At 35.3% G+C, this 16,665-nt stretch overlaps 1 protein-coding gene across 1 annotated transcript; it reads right to left on the reverse strand.

The window, feature by feature from the left end:
• Positions 1-1,013: 1,013 nt before the first annotated feature.
• Positions 1,014-6,227, reverse strand: lypd6b (LY6/PLAUR domain containing 6B). Its single transcript, XM_055215643.2, has 5 exons — positions 6,063-6,227; positions 3,896-4,020; positions 3,140-3,238; positions 2,771-2,901; positions 1,014-2,068 (listed from the first exon to the last, which is right to left on the reverse strand). The coding sequence occupies exons 2-5, from the start codon at positions 3,996-3,998 to the stop codon at positions 1,898-1,900; spliced, it is 504 nt and encodes a 167-aa protein (XP_055071618.1). The 5' UTR covers positions 3,999-4,020; positions 6,063-6,227; the 3' UTR covers positions 1,014-1,897.
• Between the last annotated feature and the right edge of the window lie 10,438 nt (positions 6,228-16,665).

A 16,665-nucleotide genomic window follows, 5' to 3' on the forward strand; every position in this document is an offset into this window, starting at 1 on the left:
TCCTCATGTTGTTCCAAACCTGCACGAATTATTTTTTTTCTGATGAACATAAAATAAGATATTTTGAAAAATGATGGCAAACACACAGCAGCAAGCGACCACCGACCTCCATAGTAGGAAAAAAATATTTTGTAAGTATTGTGATAAATGATGAAGAAAATATTTTGATAAATGATGGCTAGCACACAGCAGACAGTACCCATTAAATTCCATTATATATTTTTTCCTACTATGGAAGTCTATGGTCACTTACTGCTGTGTGTTAACCATCATTTCTCAAAATATCTTCTTTTGTGTTCATCAGAAATAAGAAATGCATACAGGTTTAAAACAACATGAGGAGAATTTTCATTTTAAAGTGAACTATCCCTTTAAAGGTGCATCTATTGCCCATCTCTAAACCTTCCTCTGCACCTCACCCTCACACAAACCTATTAAACCTGTGATTCGATTTAAAGCAATACACAGAGCACACATTTTCTCTTTCTAGGCGAAGAAGCTTAAGAACAGAGAAAACCATTCCCAAGACCAAAATATTGAAGTAATATGTCATGTTCAGTCTGGAAAAAAACTCCTCATTATTCCAGACAGCAATAATATAAATGATCCATGGCTTTGTGTCCCACACCGTGATCCTCTTGGGAATCTGTTCATTGTGCTCTGGGCTCTGGGGGTGGAGTTGCTCTTTTGTACTGATTGTGGTTCAGCTCCCTCCTTTTAATTCAAACCCAGACTGTCTCATATAAAAACACAAAACTGTTTTCCGATCAGCAAGGAGAGAAGTTTTTTAAAAGCTTTATGTTAAATGTGCAGAGAGCCCCGCTGGTCACACACGAAAAGCACAGCGGTATGTTATAGATTAAAGAGATGAGGAATCATTTACAATCTCTGACAAGCCTCAGAGCTACAACCCAGTGAAGGTAAACAAGACTATTTGTCATATTAACTCACGTCAATCCAGCATGCGAAGGGGTCAACCTTACTGTCAAGTTTTTCTAAGCAAGAAACAAATCTGCAGTTTAAGTTCATTTCATTTATAATATTTAGAAGCACTGATTCTGTTAAAACAAAATTTAATTTGGCTAACCTAAGTGTAGATTGCAATTTGCAATGCGTCCAGTGAAATGCATGCATGTGTATTGGATGTTTATAAAACATAATTGTATTTAAATTATATTTCATTTTGTTCTTGAATTCACATGTATAATTAGGCACAGTATTTTATTATTTCTTTGGGAAAATAAAATGCCAAGGAATAAACTCAGTGGCTATAGGCAAACCACAACGGCCTATATCATAAATACTTAATTCATTCATTAGTGCTTTTTTGTGATTTATCCTGGCCCATGCTTTTAAACAAGTGATGTATCTCTGCGATCAAGATCTCTTTAAGTCTTCCACATTGTTTAAAAGGAACAATACGTTCCTCATATTCTTTTTGCTGTGCTTGGTTTGTTTGACAGAATCTGGGATCAGAGCCATCGAGCGAGTCCGTCCTCCTCGCACAGAGACTCTCATTGCTCAGTTACAGCCTAAGTTTGGTCAATACAAATCCAGTGAGGCATCACTATTAACATCCACTGCCTTTGCTGCTTAACACTACGTCTGTTTTCCTGTCCTGTTTAGAGCATCATTAGTAAGCACAAGCTGCACTTGAAATGCATTAACAGATCTTGTTCGTTCGGATCTGACTGGACAATGCATTATGCAGCTATATCACATCACATTTTCCATTTCCTTTGAAGGCTTTGGATGCTGAACAACTGTTGGGTATGATGTAATGAAAACATTCATCAGTCAGCATGCAATAGTATTTCATCGTGGATGCCGTCTCCGTGGTGATGAGTCATTAATTTCTAGTACTGTTTATCACAGTACAGGTTGTTTTGATTTAGGATCACAATGGTAATAGTCCAGTCAAAGCTGTTATAAGCAGGAAAACAGAATTCCAGGTCCTGAAAGTTGATGCTGCTGAGCTGTGGGTTCGTCTCTGAGCAAACACTGCATTAGTGTGATTGGTAGGCAACTCTACGTTACAAACCATCCCTTCACAGCAAGACACACACTCCTGCAAGACAGAAAAAATACAAATGCAGGAAATTACACTGTGACAATACATTTGACCATGGCGGCTCGTGACTGCTCTTCCGAGGGGCGCAAATTCAAAATATGTGTTCAGAGTGTCATGTGTGTTGCTCGTGTTTTCAAAATATGTGTTTGTTGCAACCATGTGCATCACGTGTTTTGTCACAATAAGTGCCTGCTGCACACGCGTCAAAACCGTTTATGATAAAAGAGACGCTCACGTTCACAAAATACACGCAAGACACTCCCTTAACAGTAAACTCTTATTATGCATGAGATGATGTGAGTATCTGGCAGACGCGAACGTCTCTTTTATCATAAATCCTTTAGATGCATCTGCAGCAGGCACTTATTTGACATGTGATGCACATAGGTTCACTCGATGCACCCAACACATATTTTGAAATTACGAACCACACACATGACGGGCTACATACATGTTGTAATGAACTTCGCATCATGCGCCCTAAAAAAAAGAAATCACCGTCTGCCACTGATATCAAAACTTTGTAAATTATTGTTTTTCTTAATTCTGTTTTACATTTAAAGTTGTACTGCTGTAGACTGCTTGAGCATCACACATACATGTTTTTGCAAAAAAATCAAGAAAATGTATCTCAGCTGGTAAAATCATAGTGTGCACTGATCTCAGGAGTGCAGTAGTGTTGTAAATGTGAATACTCACCATGTGATGTGGATTTTTATGATGTTTACAGCCTGATGATCGGCATTCTTCATGCACTGCACATCTTTTGGTAACAGACTTTGTCTTCCCATTATGGTTAAAATGATGTATTGTCATACAGTACTGGGTATCTACAGATTCCCAGGAACAGATTATTAGGATATACACCAGCATATTGAGTTAGTAATATAAAGAAGCTAAACTGTTTATTTCCACCTGCTATTTCATAAAAAGCTTAAATTTCAATATGAATTTCACATGATCTATTATAGCAAGGAAAAACAGTGACAACTGGTTTGACATTCTGGTAACCGTTACTGCTTTTTTCTAAAGATATGTTTTGTGTTTGTAATAAAGATACAGACTTACTTTGAGGGCACCACACATCCTCTGCCCAGCGATTACAGCTGTAGTTGTCTGTGGCTTGTTTACATGTGAAGCACTTGAAACTCTTGGGATAAGGGGTTCCTGTGAACATAAACACTATTTATACATTTGTACATTAAACTGCATTCTGCTTGATAGATCATTGGCTAATATACAGTACTGTGCAAAAGTCTTAGGCCACCATCACCAGCTTTGTTGTTTTAGCAAAGTTTTAATGTCCATTCATATTTATTTTTCACTCTTTTTTAAGATACAAACAGAAAATACAGGAAATATGTACCCAAAATTAAAAACAAAACAATTTTCAGGACTAAATGTCTTCTTCAGGCATTAGTCAGTATTTATTGTGACCTCTCTTGGCATGAAACACATCTTGAGCTTTTTTGAAGAGACTGAAGTCTTGAAGTCATTCGATTAGAATTATAAATTAGGATTTAATTTCATTTAGTTTTAAGAGATCCTGCAGCTGCCTGCTATTGCTCAAGTGGAAGAGGAGTTTACCCTAAATACTTGACACTTCAGCTTATACTTTTCTACTGTTTTTAATACTACATACACATTTCCTGTATTTTCTGGTTGTATTCTATTAAAGAGACTGAGAAATAATGACATATGATTACACAATTGCAAAAACAACAAATCTAATGGTAGCATGGTGGCCTAAGACTTTTGCACGGTACTGTATATTAAAATAAAATTCGGATTCATTATTTTTTTGAATGAATAACATAAACTTACCTTCTACGGCAGGCATGAGATTGTAAAAGTCGATGTTGTCACTCGTCACCTTATCAACTAGAAGCTGGATAAGAACAGTGACTAAGGCCAGATATGTTGCCATTTTAAAGGACTGATAGCAACACCTACAAATAAACAGTTAGAGATAAGATAAATGTAAGACTTCCTGCAATTGTTCAATGACATGGCGTCTCTTAATTCAGTAATTGTTACCTGTCAAAATACAATAACACCACAAGCTATGCATTTTAATAACAAAGACTGGATTAAATTGATATTTAATCACTTTAAAGAGCACCTATTGTCCGATTCACGGTTTTAAATTTCCATTGGTGTGTAAGCGTGTATTAGTACATGTTAACTTAACGATATGCAAAAGGTAAAAACCCCAAAGTAAACAATGACACGAGATATCATTAACAACGTAAATCTCTTTTCTTAGACTACAACAAACACACGGATCGTAGGGAACAGTTTACTTCTTGGGATTGGTGATGTAGATAAGACAACATTATCATAATTCCTCCCGCTTCGGACTCACAGCCTGTAAGTTAACTCATGTTAGCAACCAAATCTTTGCAACCAAAGTGTCACGTTTCCGGCTGACATCAGAGGTATTTAGGCCAATCACAACGTACAGATTAGCTGGCCAATCACGGACACAGAGTTTTTCAAATCCGTGTGTTTCAGGAAGAGAGTGAAATCTGGAGCTACAAAAGTGTACGGTATGTGGAAAATAATATGTTTTTTTACCATAAATCATGCAAACACATTTTATTATACCAAATACACAAAATAACGTTGTTTTTAGTAATGAAATAGGTGCTCTTTAATGCAAAAAGTCAATAATATGTATTTTTCTATACATTTTTAAGTATTAGCAAAGTATAAATAATATAGTAGTCCAAGTCTTATAACTGATCTCTATGGACTGAATCAACATGCTTTGCTGACGTCCATGCAATACACATAGTTGAAATGTCTTGCACTAAAAACCCTCTCTCACCTGCCTCTGGCATTTTAGGGAGCAGTAATGCATAGTGACCTAGAGATTAATCATTCTCAAAGCACTTTTACATCTTCTGCTTCAATCAATGATCTGTTTCAGTCAATATTTATTTACTATTGACAATCATTTTTCATCTTTTTGGAATTTTGATTTAGATGCATTTTGTTCTCAAGCTTTTAGAATTTCTCATTTTCTCGACGAATAAACACATATGGAAAAGGTAAAACACGCAAAATGGAACAGAAAGGTGCTTGCTTTATTAAATATGCTAACATATTCAACTTTCAATCTGGTCAAATGATTTAAAAAAAGACAAGAATGGATCTAACAGTTCTCAACAGGATATAAATACTCCATCTCAGATCAGAGCATGTGGTTTTGAGCAAACAGATGAATGTCATTAATCTTGTGGCAGTGACACGCTGTGTCTGAGGGTCTCTAGAGATCACACATATATAATGACTGACACCACAACAGCAATGAGCTACACTGACCCGAAGGTTAGAACACACACAGCCTCCTGTAGTTTGAAGTCTTTTCAGCTCCTAACACAAGTGCTCTCAGGTCATATACCAGCTCACGGACATGTAGGGACTTAAAAGCAGTTCATTAAGAGTGAAGAGCGTAAAATTGGTATAGTAGTTATATCCATCCCCACATACAGTTTGTTTCAGAGATTTGTAGTCTTTTCCAGTTTGGCATTTAAATGCATGCATTAAATAATTGGGTTTTAGTGAAATGAATTCAGTGTAAATGAGCTACAGAGAGCCCAGTTGACGTCTGACTGGTTTAAGAACCAGAAGAGAGGCCTTTCCTTTGCTTCAATGAGCTGTGAAGCAACAAAATTGACCTACACTTCTGAAAGATTCATTTCTTATAAAACAAATGTGTAAGATCCTAACCCCTTAGATGTTTTTCCTGTTATAGTGCATGCTGCCTGTTGATACTTCTTTAACATTTGTTGAAAAAAGCCTATAAGTATAATAAAAACCTGCCTAAACATACTGTATAGAAATACAATCAAAATCAATTAATACAATAATTTAAAAAACAAATGTACCCAAAAAATAATATTCAGAGAGAAGATGGTAAACACACATGTTTCACAATCTGTTATAAATTTGAAATTCAGAATATATAAAAAAAACAAAGACTTACCTTCTGTCTGTGAAATATGAAGCATTTACACATTTACAGATAGATAACCTGCGTCAATGTGCTAAGATAACCATGTTCTCACTGAGACTTTTAAAGAAAAAGGACAGAAAAAGCTTATAGCAGACATTTTCCAGTGCAGTTCTCTCGTACAACAACAGCACAGAAATCACCGACCCCAACCTCCAGAAAACCCCCGCTTTTGATTGGACAGCAGGTGCAGTTTGGGGGTGGAGCCTCTAGCCATTGTGTGAAGTCAACAGTGTGGTGTCAAGCCAGTCTAGCCCAAGTAATTACCATTCACACAAACACACTCAGGCCCGCCCCCTTAAACACACCCCATCCCCATAACCTTTGCAAAGCCAAGAGCCTCAACAAAACAAATTACATGTAGCTCCTGTATATATCAACAGGAGAAAATTACATATAGATTTTTTTTTGATCTGACAGCAGAGATCCATACTATAAATCTACTAAAGGTATAAATCCGCTTGATTGTCATTAAGGGGCTGCAGAGTCATCTGCTTTGTTACTGTAAAGACTCCAATTCATGCAACCTCTTCTGAAAGACATTTCAGATGATCTTCAATGTTTTGCAAACTGACAAAATTATATTTTAAACATTAATACGTTTACTTGTAAAACAACAAATTTGACTTGTGGCACACAGAATAGTTTACATAAAAGCTTATTCTAGATAAGAACCCATGTAACAGACAAATAAAGCAATCAAATACATCTGAACAGTATGTTTGCTACCAAAAACAGTGCCCAAAACAAAACAATGACCTATATTTGTAGCAAACTTTTAAATCGCACTTTTAAAAATAAAGGTATAATACACCCCCCACCCCTGTGCCGAAACCAATATTTGTTTACTTGAAATTACATCCCAATACAAAATTTCTGGGCCAATACCGATATTTGATTATTTATGGTGGCACATTTCTGTGGATAAAATACAATTCTGTGCAACATCTACTGATATAACACCCCCCCATGCCGATACTGATATTTGTTTATTTGAAATGACATTTCAATACACTATTTCTGTACCGGTATTACATTTTTGATTACTTGGGATGACATCTTGCTATAAAATTCCTGTGCTGATACCGATATTTGATTCTCTAGAATGACATAACCATCTCAATAGATACCGATAATTTTGCTTTTTACTCTTTGTTTCAAATTATTACAGTATGTTATGAAATTCTAGAAAGTACAGAGCATACAATGTAATTCTGTTGTCATTGACTAAATTCAACATAATACCATGAGTTATGATGTTTTTCCACCCCTTTTATTTGCCAGCATATAATCTGCCCTAATCCTAAAATTACAGCAAAAATGCATTTTTGTATCATGAAAAAATTCTGTAATTATTGTGCCTGTTATTTTACAGTATTTATCCAGCACCCCAGCCGCTGGAATTTTATTTTTTTATGGATTTTTAACAGTGTTAATGTAAAATTACGGGGGAAAAAATCTGTATTTTTCTATCATGGACAATTTCTGTAATTTATTGTGCCCGTTATTTTACAGTATTTTTCCGGCACCCTAGATGCTGAATTTTTATTGTTTTTTTATTTTTAACAGTGTTAATGTAAAATTACGGAAAAAATATGTATTTGTGTATCACGGAAAATTTCTGTAATTTATTGTGCCCGTTATTTTACGATATTTTTCTGGCATCCCAGCTGCCGTAATTTTACTGTTTTTTAAAGATTTTTTTACAGTGTAGGCTGCTTTTAAACAATCGTCCAAAATTCAGTAGCGGATGTTTTTATCTTATATCTGCCGATACCAATTATTGGCCAATATATTGGTGCATCCCTACTTGAAATACAATTTTGTTATCATCAGACTGATAGAAATCTGTGCACCCTAAGTCCAAGTTGTATTGATGTGGAACAGTTTGAAGGAAGGCATTTTAAGAGCACTTTAAATTGATGTGGATTAGACTTTATGCTACTCAGTTTTGCTAGAGATAACTAGCTTTACTAGATAATTGTTTTAATAGAAATATCAGATCAGATCAGTAAAGCTGCTTATTTAAGTCTTTTAATTTGAAAAAAATCTGCCACTGTTAAATATGATCCAGACAGCTGACATGTGTAAATCAGAAATTACTCCCAGATTTTTTTTTTTTTGCCACTGCTGTGGCATAATATTATGGATTTCTGTCTGCTTCAGAAAAGATAATGTGATAAGACCTTGCAATGAAATATGATAAAACGATTCTCATATTCTGTCTCTCAAAGCTGTCACAGTAAATATACAGCTGTGAAATCTTCAAGTCTTGTGTAAATACCACACCGTTGTAATTTTTAGTGGATCCTTTGAGGTTTATACAAGCCCGATGTGCCGACAGGCTTAGAATTGAATTACAGGAATGTTCCCAGAGTAAGCAGAGCACTTAAAATCCCTTAAATTAATGGTGGCTCATCCTTTAATGCACACTCGCATAAAAATCAGTGGTGATACTGTCAAATAAATTCCTGAACTTTTTATGGGTGCTTTAATCCTCTGCAGGATGGTTTGGTGTTTCTCATTCATGTCTGGAGCGTTTTTAAGCGTGCTGGTAAAAGTCTCCTGATCCAATTAAATCCATACTGTACTGTATGATATCATGTGTATATAATTGCACAGTTAAGTTTTGTGCTTTAGTCAATTCATCCTGGCTAATGTCAAATCTGAGAAAATGTTCTTAAAAAATATTTTGGTGAAGAATGCAAACTTTCCAGCCACTTATGTCTTGCCTGAAGGGAAAAGAAGGCTTCAAAACAAAGAGGCTTTAAAGGACTTAACCGAAAGTCAGAGGAACAAATTGTTATGACTTTAGGATCTTAGTCTGCTAACTAATAAAATCGCTTTAAATTTTTATGAGTTATCCCAAGAAATATAAAGTATAAAGTGTTGAATAGGAATCATAATGGTAACAATTAATAACCTTAGTAAGGGCAATAGGGCATACAATTCTTCATTATAAATAACATAATATTTGTGATATCAGGGCTGACTGCAAGAACAAAAAATAATTTCACTGGAATGTGCCAATAGCATGTTCTTTTACCTTATTTATAATGACATGATTGATAGTTTATAGCCAAAGGGACTTGCAGTATTGCATGATGTTTTGTAAACATTAATAACAAACCCACATTAGAACAATACCGCGTTGTTATATCTGTTCATTTGCAGAAAGAGTAAGCGTTCGGCAGATTTATTGCTTTGTTTGAAAACTCTCAGTCTTTTGGATGAGAAAGCAACACACATGGCATGCACCTCTGTGTTTATATACACACACCCTTATCAAGGGCTGAAAAGCATTACTGATGCCCTCAGGTTCATGAGCTATCCAATTGATACAGTGGGATATTTTCGCATTAAGGTTACACTACAAAAATGGATTTGTGGAGATTTACTGTAGGGTTAAACAAAGAAGCCAAAAGTGCATGATGTCAGATGAATGTTGATTTCCAAACCATTATAAAATAATCATATTTCTTTCTTAAAATGTAACATTGTAACCATTGTGTTGAATGGCATATAGCTTAACGTTAATCCATCTCTCCAGACTCTCCGTACTAAGTGTATATTAAGTATCACTTTGTTAAAACATGAAGAGGACAAAAGAAAACATTCCCACACTTCACTTGTAAGCACCTGCATGGCTTCTACCCAGATCCTGGCAACTCAAGTAAAAAATACTTACACCCACATGTAATGCACTACTGTTGAAATATTTCAGTATGGACAAAAAATAGCTCCAAAGACACAAACACTCAGAACAGCAGTTAACCATGATGCACAGTCATGAGACCTTCATGATGCACAGTAATATATTCATAACGTTTCAGTTTAACCACTTGAACATGTTTGCCCAAGCTCATAATTCACACAGCAACAACATTTCAAACATTTACTGTAAATGTTCCAGTACTTTAGGTTTCCTATAAAGCCCAACACCCATTTTCTCTCTTCTTTAACAGCTGATTAAAAAGAAAAAAAAAATCAACCACACAAATAAAACCTGAGCATTGTCATTACAGGAATTCCAACACAATCTGAACACATTTATATAGATCTTTGTCTTAGATTAGTCACTTACTTGAGGTATGAGAGTCCACCTTCACAGGAAGTGTGGCGTCATAAAAACACCAGGTCAGGAATATAAACTCAAGGGGGCTTTTTGTGACTGTTTTATGGCTCTTGGTCATTGGTCCTTTCTTGCTTGCTTATCAATGCTGACCAAGTCAGTACACAGACATGCAGGTTGTAAAATACAAAGACCCTAAGGACAATACACCAGCACTGCAAAACAAGTACACAGAAGCGATTACAACTATAGTGCATTTCAGTGGCGTAGCAAGTCAGTCCCGGGACCTTATGCAAAAAAAATTACGGGCCCCCTTAAGCCAAAGCCCCCCCAATCTTGCATGTTGGCACTGTTAACTGTGGCGCGCAGGTCTGTAAGGTAGTCAAATATTTTTACTTTACTTTTTTACTTTAAAGGGTAGATTTAAATAAAGAAAAACAGAAATGTTTTGGGTAGTTTTTGACTCGTGAATAACTTTGCCTTCTCTTTTCTCTTTAAAGGAATATTCAATTTTCTTAAAAGAAAAATCCAGATAATTTACTCACCACCATGTCATCCAAAATGTTGATGTCTTTCTTTGTTCAGTCGAGAAGAAATTATGTTTTTTGAGGAAAACATTGCAGGATTTTTCTCATTTTAATGGACTTTAATAGACATCAACAATTAACACTTAACTCAACACGTAACAGTTTTTTTCAACAGAGTTTCAAAGGACTATAAACGATCCCAAACGAGGCATAAGGGTCTTATCTAGCAAAACGATTGTCATTTTTGACAAGAAAAATAACAAATATACACTTTTAAAGCACAACTTCTCGTCTAGATCCGGTCGTGATGCGCCAGCGTGACCCCACGCAATGCGTCATGACGTCAAGAGTTCACAGAAGACGAACGCAAACTCCGCCCCAGTGTTTACAAGTGTTGAGAAAGAGGACCGTTCCTACGTTGTTGTATGTCAACTGATACTAATTAATGTCTTTGTGTCAGTCTATTGTTTACAATGGTCCGCAAATGTGCGTTTTATATATGTAACACGTGACCTCCCTACGTCACTACGCATTTACGTTAGGTCGCGCTGGACCGGATCTAGACGAGAAGTTGTGCTTTAAAAGTGTATATTTGTTATTTTTCTTGTCAAAAATGACAATTTTTTGCTAGATAAGACCCTTATGCCCCGTTTGGGATTGTTTATAGTCCTTCGAAACTCCGTTGAAAAAAACTGTTGCGTGTTGAGTTAAGTGTTAATTGTTTGTGTCTATTAAAGTCCATTAAAATGAGAAAAATCCTGCAATGTTTTCCTCAAAAAACATAATTTCTTCTCGACTGAACAAAGAAAGACATCAACATTTTGGATGACATGGTGGTGAATATTCCTTTAAGGCATAACTTTTAAGTTTATATTTGTCCATCCTTAATGTTCATGTAGATAGCTGCTATAGTAACCTCTCACACTGTGTTTTCTCTTTTTTTGGCCCGGCGATGCATCATGTAAAAAAAATGACGATGTAGGTGTCTACGGTAGCCGCGGAGTGCAAAAAATAATAATAAACGCAAACAAGAAATGACGGAGAAATTAGACAATTATGGAGAAATAAGTAATCACTACGCATGATATGCATACAAAAATATATTTATTGCAGCCACAAATAAAAATTAAATAAAAAACAATTTAATTAAAAGCTGGGGCGGGCCCAGGGCCGGGCCCCCTATTGGCCCATGCACTTTTGCACGTGCATACCGTGCATGCCCAGACGCTACGCCACTGGTGCATTTACAATACACCAACATTTCAATTTTGCCATTTGTTGTTGTTTTTGATGATGGTGGTGATAAACACTCTATGTGATGCAAGGATTTTGTATTTAACATAATTTATTTTTGTTTAAGGATGTATTCATCCAACTTTGGACAGTTTATTAATTAAAAACATTTTAAAGAAACAGTAACAATCTCTCTTATAACTGTATTTGAGCTCAATAAAGTTTTAAAGTGTTTTGATAAAAGTGCTATTATCAAAAAAAAAAAGGGAAGAACATTTTGGTTGTTATTCTTACTCAGATATCAGTGATGGATATAAGGTATATTCAAGAAGCATTGTTAAAGAATAAAATTCATACCATAAATCTATTAACATTAACTCGCATAATCTTTTCCATTCGCGGATCAACATCAAACTAGCAGTCATTATATAAAACTGACATTTAAAGATTCCATTATATCCCTCAGGCTACTTCATCTGGATAACGGAGGTGACGTAAAGTAATAAATTAAGAATAATGCAGCGCTGTTATCCGATCAGGTCTAGTCAAGTCTGGTGAGATTTGTGTGGAAAATCCCTGAGGTGTGTATTTATGTGTTTGTGAGGAGGAGGGTCAAATGGAGTTATGATTAAAAAGCAGCTTGCAGTCAATCATTTCCACTTACAGTGGATCATTTCCAGTTTCTGTGTAGCCACATACCTTAAAGTATTCGCTACAGAAGAGCTATTATTCATTTCCATTGTTATTGTCCTGGAAAAAAGATACAAGTTATGTACAGTATGTGCAATTAAACTTTCAAAATCTTATAATTGCTGAGACATTGCTCTAGCAATTTCCACATGTTTCAACTAATCCCTCTCTAAATAAATTAGATATTAAATTACTGCTCAGTTGTTCAGTTTTTCTAAGACGTAAATGATTAAAACATACATTTAATCACTCGCTTATGCCAAACTTGAACTCAAAACTCAGTTTAAATGTATGTGTCGATGTTTAGTAAAGTAAACCTCACTCCCCGACCTCAAGAGGTGCTTAAGCGACAAATGCTATAGGGGTTATGGCCTCCTTGTTAGAGCTCCCGACTCCCATGCTGGACTGGAACCGTTCGAGTCCCGCTCATGCAGGGCGTGTGTGAGTAAGACCAGTTACCCTAATTAAAATGTCAAACTTAGTCAAAGATCCCATAATAACCAGAAGAAAAGTTGCACCATTTGGCAAACTGCATTGAACCAGAAAAAGTTTTTTAGAATGGGACCCTGAACATCTTACACATCAATTTTAGGAGTCACCCTGGTAAAATTACTTGTGTCTCAAATTTCTCTTTGTATTTCTTTGTAGTTTTTTCTCATGTATTGATTACTTTTCTGGTACGTGACACCTAAAAGCAGCTTATGAAGCTTTTAGGCAACTTAGAAAACCATGCTAGCTGACCCATCTAACTCTCATTAACATGCTTTCAAATCATCTGAACTGAGAAGTAAGTTGCCCAATTTGCCTACTTAAAATGTGCATTAACAATATGTACTCTTGCATTTCAGCTTTTCTTTAGTTCTTAAGGCCAATTTTAAAGCATCACTGTAAACTCCTCTCTCTTGCAATGAGATATCAGATGTTACAGTGTGCACTTCAAATTTTGTATCCTGAAAAGTAGACCATCTGGGTACTTTAGGTATTTTAATTTTAATGCACTATGAAATTGACACACTAGGGTAAATCTAATTTTGAGTGCTATTTAGGACAAGTACTTTGCGAATTAAGAGGCAACACTGGTCTTCATTTCTATAGTGAGGTGAAAATTATGACCTCAGAAAAAAAAATTTTAAGGTCACAAATCACTTTATCTCATGTTTAACAAGTATGAGTATAACAAATGTAGAAATATAGCTTATCACAAAATATGCATATCACATAAAAGTAGCCCTTCCCAAGGTTCATATGTTGAGAAACTAACCCTTTAGTGTCAGCCTCTCTCATTACATGGGGGTGAGAGACCAGGGTCTGTTTAATTGGCCAACTGATTACAGCAGATACACTCCTTTGCTCCCTCATTCTCCTGAAGACTCTCTGAAGCCTTCCTGTTCGCTGGCCTATGGGTTCAGGGGGATCAGAACCCCAGAACAACGACTTCCTTTGTGTGCTTCACTGGGCTGGTAAATGGAGATGAGTTTGTCCATTTGCCTCTGAGGCCACAGTGAGGGCTAGATGAGACCCTAAGAGAAAAGGAAGATCAGGTATCACTACCGGCAGGTGAAGCATATGGCTCTGTGTTGACATCTGAGTAGAAAAGACCATGAACAAAAAAAACAAAAATCCAGAATTCATTGATTTATGAGTTATGTTCTTCATGATTTATGAATTTAAATCTGTTTATGATCCTATACAGACAATTATGTTTACAGTTAATAACGCTACAGTGCTTAAGTAGGCTACATCATAGAGTATGAAAAATCTGCAATAAAATCATATTTAGTATTTTATGTAATGTTTCTGTATTTAAAGGAAAACACCACAATTTTTCAATATTGTACTATGTTCTTACCTCAACTTAGATGAATTAAAACATACCTCTCTTTACTCAATGCGTGCACTTAATCTTTGTACAGCGCGTTGTGAATGTGTTAGCATTTAGCATATTTCATTCATTCCTTGGGATCCAAATAGGGATAAATTTAGAAGCCACCAAGCACTTACATGTTTTCTCTATTTGAGGACTGTTACATGAGTAGTTACACGAGTAAGAATGATGGCACAAAATAAAATGTGGCGATTTTTTAAGCATGTATGAAGTGCTGCTAACTAAGTGCTCTTCCGCCATACAATAAGTTAATTAAGTTAAAACATTTTATCTTGTTTATAAGTTATGTCAACTGTATTTAAGTCAAAAACTTAAAACAGAAAGTTCAATTAACTTTCATATCAAATTTGACTAAACTTTTTTTTACATTGTTAATACATTTGAATTTAACCCTCAAGAGTTCCTTTAAAAAACTTTCTTAAGTGTTCCTAAGGCCACAAAATGACACCTTCCCAAAACTGCTCTAAAAATATCATACGTCAATATTTTCTTTCATTTTAAACGATGCTATCTTTTAGAACTACTTCTGCCTGAAACATACATATCAAATATTAATATAATTTGTGAAAATTTTAACCCTTTATATGCCTGTTTGTTTAAATTAGCCCATGTTTTTTTAACAGAAAAAACAAAAAAACTAAATATTTTCCAAAAAACACATTTGAACCACCATGTGATTATTATTATTATTATACCCCGAGATGGGTCAAAGATTGGTAGCAACATTGATTTTCATGCATTGTTATTTTTTGAACAGGGTCAGATTTTATAAAAAACTTCCTTTAGTGTTCCTAAGGCCACAAAATGACACCTTCCCAAAAACTGCTCAAAAAATATCATACGTGAATATTTTTTTCATTTTAAACGATGCAGTCTTTTAGAACTACTTCTGCCTGAAACATACATATCAACTATTAATATAATTTGTGGAAATTTTAACCCTATATATGCCTGTTTGTTTACATTAGCCCATGTTTTTTTTAACAGAAAAAACAAAAAATTTATATACCCTGGGATGGGTCAAAGATTGGTAGCAACATTGATTTTGATGCATTGTTATTTTTTGAACAGGGTCAGATTTTATACAAAACTCACACTTGTGATCCTAAGGCCAAAATGACACCAAAATGACACCTTCCCAAAACCTGCTCTAAAAATATCATACATCAATATTTTTTTCCACTTTAAACTATTAAATCTTTTAACACTACTTCTTCCTGAAACATACATGTCAAATATTAATTAAATTTGTGGAAATTTTAACCCTTTAAATGCCAATATGTTAACATTAATCGAACCACAGTGTTCGGCTGATGTCGTAAAACCTTTTGTGGGACATCGTAGCCCAAATAGTGACCGGTCCTGATTTCTCACTCCAGAGACTGAGAGCTAATTAATTTTTTCACTACTTCTGCTATACTGTTCATACTTATAGCAGTGTATTTGCATAAACAACATGAGCGAGAAACAAAATGAAGATTGATTTTGTTTCGGTTCTGGCCTCTCATCGTTTTTATTACTGAATTAGTTTATAACGCAGAATGTGCCTTTCAAAGAGAGAAGAATTTGGATATGTTGAATATGCCCCCCCTGCCCCACACCCCACCCCCTTACCACTCAGACACACTTTTTTTACACACACACCAATTTTCAACATTAAAGGTTTATCTTTTCAGCAGCTATGCGGTCCGCAGAAAGCAGCAAAAATTGTGACATTTTGATGAATGCATGAAATGGTAAAAATTAGCGCCACCTGGTGGACAAGTATAAAAATTAAAACTTCAAGGCCAGTAGTTTAAAATGATATATTGACATAAAGGTATGTATTAGTTTATGTTAAGATAAATGGGGGGTCAAAAATGGTAGTTATAATGGTTTTCAATGGGGCATTTTTTGTCCTTAGGAACACATTAGTCGGTTTTTGCGTAGCTTAGCCATTTTAAGCTAATTTAAAAAACTGAAACCAATATTCTAAAATGTATCAAAAATGATTAACCTTTGGCAAGTTTGGGCAATATTCAATCATCACAGTCAAGATGGTTTAAAAATCAAAATCAAAATGGCACAAAATGTCCCTAGGAACTCTTAAGGGTTAATTTGGCTCACACTCCTCCCAGGAACTTTGTTAAAGTTTACCTGGATGTTGATGTTAAAGTTCTGTATAAATGT

The sequence above is a fragment of the Misgurnus anguillicaudatus genome, chromosome 17 (genome assembly GCF_027580225.2).
Source record: "Misgurnus anguillicaudatus chromosome 17, ASM2758022v2, whole genome shotgun sequence".
In the NCBI taxonomy this organism is placed as follows: Eukaryota; Metazoa; Chordata; class Actinopteri; order Cypriniformes; family Cobitidae; genus Misgurnus; species Misgurnus anguillicaudatus.